Source organism: Mustela nigripes, chromosome 4 (assembly GCF_022355385.1).
Source record: "Mustela nigripes isolate SB6536 chromosome 4, MUSNIG.SB6536, whole genome shotgun sequence".
Lineage (NCBI taxonomy): Eukaryota > Metazoa > Chordata > Mammalia > Carnivora > Mustelidae > Mustela > Mustela nigripes.
In genome coordinates, this window is record NC_081560.1 from 52,473,248 (window position 1) to 52,481,558 (window position 8,311).

The window sequence follows — 8,311 nt, forward strand, 5'->3', positions numbered from 1 at the left end:
TTGCCTCTCTTACCATGAAGAATATTGCTGGTAGGAGAGGAAATATATACATGTATATATATACATGTATATGTGTATACACACACACACAAACACACACACTGACTATTCATTGCCTCCTCTACATCTTAGACTGTTTCTTCCTAACTCTTGCTATTTTTTTTTAAAGATGAAGATACATAAGGACACATTATTTGTAATTTCTCCACTCATTGACCAACAGTATATGTCCCCCCAAATTGAAGTGTCTTCTGTTTCTATGTATATGGTTTCTTCATTTAACAAATGTTTACTGGGGCCTCTTATGTCCAAGTTCTGGGCCATGGGCTCAGGATACAAAGATGAGTACAATAGAGTCTGCCTTCTTGAAGAAAGAAGCCTGACTGGAAAGATACACCATCTGGGGCAGTGTGGTAGGTGCTACGATAGAGAGGTATGTGTAATGTTGAAGGGACTCAGAGTGGGGAGGCAGAACTTCTAGTTATTGTTTGGAAGTGCACATTGCTTGGTCTGTACAAGTGGTTATGTCATTTCAAAGGCTTTTGATCAAATCTGTATTAACATGTTGGGATTTTTCTACATCTTTGAAAAGGTTTCCTGGGAAGCAGCGGGACCTAAAGGTTAGGAGTAGGGGGCCTGAAGGCAATTAGACCTGGATTTAAAATCTGGGCCTGTGCCTGACCTTCCAGTGAGGTGACTTGGGGAAATCCCTTACTCTCCCATCTCCATAAAAAAACACACAAGGGTGGGGATTAAATATCATAGATACAACACGTATGGCACGTGCCTGCTGTAGAGTAGCTGTCCATTCTATCTTTCCCTGGGTGATTGGAGCTCTTTTTGGCTCTTAGTGGTGCTGGTAACAGAAACTTGTTTATGTTAATATCTTCACGGGACACACAGAGGCTTAGTTGGCTGATTTTTTTTAGAAAGATGTTTATTGGTATAAAAACAACTTAAACATTATATAAATACAATATAAATATCTCTTTTAAAAATATGCATAAGTTAGCCATATATTTGAGGTAAACCTACATATTCCAAGAAATGACCTGACTCCAAAACATTGAGGATATTCAAGCTGCATAGCATTTTATGTTAACTTTTTCAAGATGAATACATAAGATATTTCAAGTGGCACTTCATAAAAAATATAAATATCTATTACTTATATAAATTAACTCAACATATTTAAATATCAATAAATTAAAAATAATTAAAATAGTGTCCTAACGCTCATACTTTTAGTTCTTCACAGAGAACGACATAAGTTATGTGCCCAATGGACAGGTTTCTAACCAGAGAAAGGAATGCCCATGAACTACAGCAATCTTAGATGCCCAGGCTACATGATCCGAATGGCCCTCAGGCTGAACTGCAGGAAATCCTCAAGGCTCCGTAGGATGAGGTGAATTGTTACGTGTTTCAGCCACTTGTCCTGCGACTTGAAGAGAGCCTGCAGGCTGGAATCTGTGGTAGGGTCGGGGGTGGTCACTTCAACCCGATTCTTCACATGAGGGGAAAAGAAAGTGAAAAGAACTATTTAAATATTGAACAAATCCTTTTGAGTGGAGGGATGCTCTGGACTGTGAAAAGACATTCAAATTTGGGGTGAAGGAGACTACTTGGCGCTGCCTGCCCAGGTAGGGTGAGGTGCCCCTCCTCCAAGCCCACCCGAGCCCACCCAGCATGAAGGCCTTTCACAGCAACTGAATTCTAGTCATCCCTTCACTGCTCTTTCTCTGTTAAACCATGAGCATCTCGAGGGCAACCATTGTATCTTGTCTTCTCTTAAGCTAGACAGTGCCTGGCACATAGCCTCATCCAGCTGGCATCTTCTGAGGGTCCACTCATCTAATGGGGTGTAGGGATGACCAAGAGACACCTTTTCACAGACCCACTAACAAGAGTCTAGGTAATTGTGGGAGGCCTTGCATCTCCAAAGTGTGCTTCTAGGGCACTGCAGTGTTGGCATCACCTGGGCCTTATTAGGGATGATGAGAGTCTCGGGTCTCACCCGAGACCTGCTGGATCCAAGTCTGCACTGTGACAAGATCCCCACAGGTTTGGTGTGCAATTGAAAGTGGGAAAAGCCCTGGTTTAAGGCAAACAGCCAGGAAAGGTAGTAGCAGTATCAACACCAATGTGCCTGCTTCTCTGGAGACCTTCCCACTGTGCTTTGTTCAGAAGCTCATCCCTATGCTGTGCCCTCAAGCCTCCATTCGGTGACATTTGAACGGCTTTGTAATGACCAAAGCCTTTGGTACTTGCTCTTCTAGCCTTTCTCCATTTCTCTACATTAACTCTTCTGGCAAAAAGTAGAGGGAAAGAGTTGAAAATACCACAATGACAAGGATATCATTTGACAATAATTAACATATTAAAATAATTTTTGTGCTCTCTGTTCTTTTTTATCATGGATCACTGAGCAGGATTGGATGTGTGCTTCCTTCTGCCTCTACAGATTTTTTTTTTTAATATTTCTTAAGATGTCCTAGTAGAATTTGATGTTAAAATCCACCTAATTTAATATAGTTTTAAATATGGTTAGTGATGTCTTTTACAGAAGAGAGCCAAAAGAAAAAAAAAAAAAGGTTTCAACTATCAGGAAATATTTCTTAGATCCTTTCCTTTACATGTAGCTATCTCTTTTGAATTGGCTTTGCACTCCCAAGTTGCCTAGGTCCCTTTCTTTGAGCCTGTCTTCCTCACACCAAGGAAGGGGATGACGGAATGCTCACCATGGGCCTCAGCTTCTGGAGCAGGTGTTTGGTGCTGATGTACACAGAGTGGGCATTGTTCTTATTACCCTCATAGTTGGCCTCTAGGTATTTCAGGTGTATCTGAAACTCCTGAAGACCGGTAGTGATTCTTGTCAGACAGGTCTCCTAAGAGGAAAGATGGGAAAATTGGTTATTACTAGAAAGATATAATCAATTTTAGAAAGTTAAGTTGTGGGGCGCCTGGGTGGCTCAGTGGGTTAAGCCACTGCCTTCGGCTCAGGTCATGATCTCAGGGTCCTGGGATCGAGTCCCGCATCGGGCTCTCTGCTCGGCAGGGAGCCTGCTTCCCTCTCTCTCTCTCTCTGTCTGCCTTTCCATCTACTTGTGATCTCTCTCTGTCAAATAAATAAATAAAATCTTAAAAAAAATAAAAATAAAAAGTTAAGTTGCTACAAGTCATCAACTTCTTCCTCTGCCCTTCCAGACTTCAAATACTTCTGAGCATTTTATTTTGAGACATCAGACAGCCTCAGATGGCCCCTTTAAAAATATCTGGACAGGGCGCCTGGGTGGCTCAGTGGGTTAAGCCGCTGCCTTCGGCTCAGGTCATGATCTCAGAGTCCTGGGATCGAGTCCCGCATCGGGCTCTCTGCTCAGCGGAGAGCCTGCTTCTCTCTCTCTCTCTCTGCCTGCCTCTCCATCTACTTGTGATTTCTCTCTGTCAAATAAATAAATAAAATCTTTAAAAAAAAAAAATATCTGGACAGAGACATTACTTTATCAGTTTTACCCAATGCCTGATAGGTGCAAGGGGGTCCTTCTCTGATTCTCCCCTTAATATCCTCCCTCGTGGCTTTACTCCTGCTGTTGTCAATATGGGCTGAAGCCTTTAGCGGATCCCACTGTCTGGAAGGAGAAGCGGGTAGAGAATGACCTCTACAGGAAGGGCAGACCTGGATCCTGCTAAAGGCAGCCAAGGAGGAGATGGACCACCTTATCCAGAATGTATTAGCTAAACCTGCTGGGGTTTCTAACATTTGACAGCTGTGAAAATCCCAGCACAGAAGGGCTGTCTCTAACCATGCCATTCAAAAATAACTTGCCTTTAGGAAGATTTAAGTTGGCCTCCTCCTGAAATTTACATGACATTCTTTACATTGATCCCCTTCTTTGTTTTCTGCCTGGACTGTATGTATACAGACGCTGCATGTAAGAGGGAGAACTTTTGACTAAGGAGTAGCTAAAAGTGAACGTGATGTGTTCATACCTGATTGAATTGAGACTGGAAGCATTTGTCCTCTTCTGCCAGTTTTGGAAGATTTAGGTTGTTCTCTGCCAGTGCCTCCTTGCTGTCTTCACATTTGTTATACTTTTCACACATCTGGGAAGGAATACCAGAACTGTTATCATTTAAGTGCCTCTAAAACAAACACCACTAGAGGGCCGATTCATGTTTTACCACTGCAGGAAGTTCTCTAAGAAAATGAAATTATAGAGCATTAGCCTCCAGGCAAGTGAGGTCTAGTGAAGATGGGCATGCTTGGGTTCAATGCTGAGCTCACCTATGACTTCACACCTGTTACCTATCCCGAGTCTCTGCATCCCTACCTCTTCAAAATGGGGAAAATGAAACTCCTCCCCTGTAAGGTGTGTGTATGTGTGTGTACGTGACAGCAATTTTGATGATAATTGGCTGAAAATGATTTGAGCTGTATCACATTCCAGCTAGAAGGACCTATGAAATCATCTAGTCCAATTCCATAATTTTACAGAGGGGGCCCAGAGGTGGTAGGGAATTCACCAAAGATCACAAAGCTGGTTCAGCAGAACCAGAACTAGATTTATTTCAGGGCTCCCATTACTCTCCTCAGTTCTTTCCTTTCCACCAAACAGAGCCAAATTACCCCTTACCTATGAAGCTTTGGAGCTGCTTTAACCTACCTATGATCTTGCCACTTGGATCTTATATGCTTTAACCTACCTATGATTTTGCCACTTGCATCTTCTATGCTGGAATTACTGTAGGGAGTCCCTAATCACTGAACTCCCATAACCTAAAAGTCCTATGATTGTCCTGAGAAGCTCAACATTGCTTTCAGGTGGCACTTTGCTAATCCTTCCAAAGTCCAAGAGACACAAGAAAATTGAAAGACCTTATTTTTTTGGTTAGGGATAAGGAAGTCCTGGGAGACAGTGATGCCCAGCTCCTGCCAAGTATGGGACTGGGAATAGGGCCAGAGGGCATGGATTTCAGCCCCACTGTATGTTTTCCAGGAGGGAAAGGAGCTCCCTCAGACCAGCGGCAGAAAAGAAGTACAGCAGACAGTCTGCCCCTCTGGCCTGAAATCTGTACTGCCCCAGAACCCAGCTCAGACCTCCCAGTGCAGAAGCCCTTGTCCACATCCAGGGGCCAGGAGACGAATGCCCACACAGGCCCTTTATCACCCTCAGTTGAGCCTACCCACCTCCTTTTTCAATGCAGAGATTTTGCCAAGGATGAACCTAATGAAGTCTTCCATTTTGTCTGCAGAGGTGAGTGGTGGTCTGTTTGAGGTGGTATCATCTTTGGAATCTCCTCCCAGGGGTCCCGGGGTAGGGAAAGCAGTAGCCATCACCAGGAGCAGCCCCAGAGAGAAGGCCACTGGACTGAAGGCGCCTGTGCCGGAGGCAAGGGAGAGCAGCCAGTGAGCAGAGCGCACCGCTGGGGGAGCTGTGCTTCTGGCTGCTGGCGCCCTGCCAGCCCTCCCAGCGGACACACACCCCTCCCTCCGCTTGGCCAGGCAGCCGGGCGGTCCCAGGGCTAGGGACTGCCTTCACTTACTTGTGGAGAGGGAGTTCATAGCTGAGGTCCTGGAGGGCAGATGGATCTCTCTCTTTCGTTCCTGGTGGGCTCCAGGGCAGAATGAACCTCAGACATCCCCAGTCTCATATTTATTGGGGCTTGAGACTCTAATATTGAGACTCATGGGAAAATCCCACATTTGATAAATCTTTGTTGGAGGTGGGGGTGGGGCCAGAGCGGGTGGGGCTGATTGGAAACCTTATTAAGATTGTGCAATGTGACGTCCTTTAGCATCACAGGAATCACAACTCGGGGAAAAAGTGCTGCTTAGGTCATTAGGAAGGCTAGAACTAAGAAGCAGGATCACACTTCCTTTACTTTCTTTTCTGCTTTTTTATTTTTTTTAAATTTATTTATTTATTTATTTATTTATTTTTAGTGACTCAGCATTTTGGCATGGCTTAAGAGGGAAAGTAAAGCTGAAGTCTTGCATGAAGTTTGGGGCGGGGCGGGGTGGGGGGTGCGGGCAGGGTGAGAAGCTAAGCCTGGCTATGATAAAAAAATACTTCAATTACCAGATTAACAGGCTAGGATTTTGTATTCCAGCTAACTCATATTTGTAAAAACCTAAGATGTTTTGAACTGAGCTTCCTCAGACCACGACACAGCCCACTAGCCTGGGGTTTCAAGTAAGGTGCCACCAGGAGCCATCTGCAGGACTTCCCTTTCCTGGCTGTCTCCGTGACCAGCTGTTGCAGACTGCCTGCCTGCCCCCAGATCTCACGCTCTCTACAGGTACCTCCAGGCATAGTGTGCCGTCCGTGCTCATGTACCTGACTCCTTTGTGCCACCATGTGGCATCTACCAGTTTCTTTCTCACCTCTTCCAGACCACTTGAGCCGGGTCAGCCTCAGCCCTCTCTCCCTGGGGCCCCTGGTGAAGACTTGGATCTCTGTGCCAAGGGGTTTGCCTTGGGCTGCTGGCACTGTCCCCACTGCTGGCAACAGGGTTGCCCTACTCCTGAGATGGAGGTCTGAGGAGCCCAGGTGGTTTTTGTCTCTGCTGGGGCCCTCAAGTTAGCGACACCCACTTGGTTCAGGGCAGAAGTAGAGAGAATACCACTTACCTCTTTGATGGGATGTCAAAGAAGGACCTTGTGACATTTTCTAGAGCTTGTATTCATAACTTTCTTCTGCTGTATGACTTGTCTTGAGTTCAGAGGCAGCTGGGCAGAAATTTCCTAATGCAGACAAGGATCTAAGGTTCTGAATCACGCTTGCCCTAGGTTTTCTTATTGGGTTGAACCTGTACAGCTTGTACAGGTTCCCTCTGCCCTTATAATGACGTCTCTTGCAGGAGGGTCCTTGGTCTCATGCAAATGGGCTCTAGACCAAGCTGCCCTACCAGTCTCTCAGACACCAAGGCAGCTCACAAGATTGGTTCCAAGCTGCAACTAGGACCCTTGTACAGCATCAAAAAAAAAGAAAGAAAGAAAGAAAGAAAGATTTACAAAACATTGTATTATCACTGATCACCTTCTTTGCTTTGCAAAGATCTCATCAGGATTGCGAAAACAAGGACTTCTGCTAGGACTTCTGCAATGAACCGATTTACTCAAGTTTTGTTTTGTGAACAACACTTTAGGACTTGCCTGTTGGGGAAAGTGAGGTCATCCATTCTTTCACTGACTTTCTAAACAGAGACAGGTCCTGTGGCGGTAGTGGGGTTTTTTGTTTGAAAATGAAAATGGGAGAGGATGGTTGAATGTTTTCGCTTTTACTGTTCTTGGGTCTTGAGCAACTCAGACACCCCCAGCCGAGTCCTCTCTCCTGCACTGAATGAAGCCATCTCTCCTGGCCCCCGCTGTGATGCATGCAGTAGGCCTCTGTAATGTGGGATTGCTTTTTCTCAGATATCTATGTTTTAGAAAGTATGACTCGGTAAATTTCAAATACTTAGTGACTCAACCACATACAGATTTTTCTTTTCAGTTAAATGTTCTTAAAGGGGCATGTGGGTGGCTCAGTTGATTAAGCATCTGCCTTCTGCTCAGGTCATGATCAAGGGTCCCGGGATTGAGTCCCATGCTGGGCTCACTGCTCAGTGGGGAGCTGCTTCTCCATCTCTAGCTCTCCCTCTTTGTGCTCTTTCTCTTTCAAATAAATATATAAATACAATCTTAAAAAATACAAGGTTTTAAAGTAGGAAGTACATGTATCATGATAAAATGTTCAAACATGACATCAAGACATACAGGGAAAAGTAAATCTCCTTCCTTTCCAGGTCCTCTCCTCAGAGGTAGCCCCTGACCCACATGTTTTCTTTTCTTTTTAGATTTTTAAGAGAGCAAGAGCATGTGTGCATGCTCATGTGAGTGATAGAGAGCAAGGGGAGGGGCAGAGGGAGAGAGAGAATCTTAAGCAGACTCCCCACTGAGTGGGAAGCCCCACATAGAGCTTCATCTCAGAACCCTGAGATCATGACCTGAGCCGAAATCAAGAGTCAGACACAACCAACTAACCAACTGTGCCACCCAAGCATCCATGACCCATAGCATTTTCAACTAAATCCTCTGATACCCTAAGCTGGGTGAGGTTTTCTTAGCAACCTAGGTACATACTTCTGGAAAACCTCTGGAACACTCTGGATTTACATGATTGTTATATATTGTACACACATGCATACACATTTGTACGTAAATATACACACACTACGATTTCCTGTTGTGTGGATGCCACCTAGGCAGTTCTCTACTGCATGGAGCACAGGATTTTGAGTTGTACAGCATGGATTTAAAGCCCAGCTC

General features: G+C 44.8%; 1 protein-coding gene across 1 annotated transcript; it reads right to left on the reverse strand.

Moving 5' to 3' along the window:
- Nucleotides 1-926: 926 nt before the first annotated feature.
- On the reverse strand, nt 927-5,871 carry IL6 (interleukin 6). Its single transcript, XM_059395697.1, has 5 exons — nt 5,545-5,871; nt 5,189-5,379; nt 3,991-4,104; nt 2,742-2,888; nt 927-1,507 (listed from the first exon to the last, which is right to left on the reverse strand). Exons 1-5 carry the CDS (start codon nt 5,561-5,563, stop codon nt 1,346-1,348), a joined length of 633 nt encoding a protein of 210 aa, XP_059251680.1. The 5' UTR covers nt 5,564-5,871; the 3' UTR covers nt 927-1,345.
- Between the last annotated feature and the right edge of the window lie 2,440 nt (nt 5,872-8,311).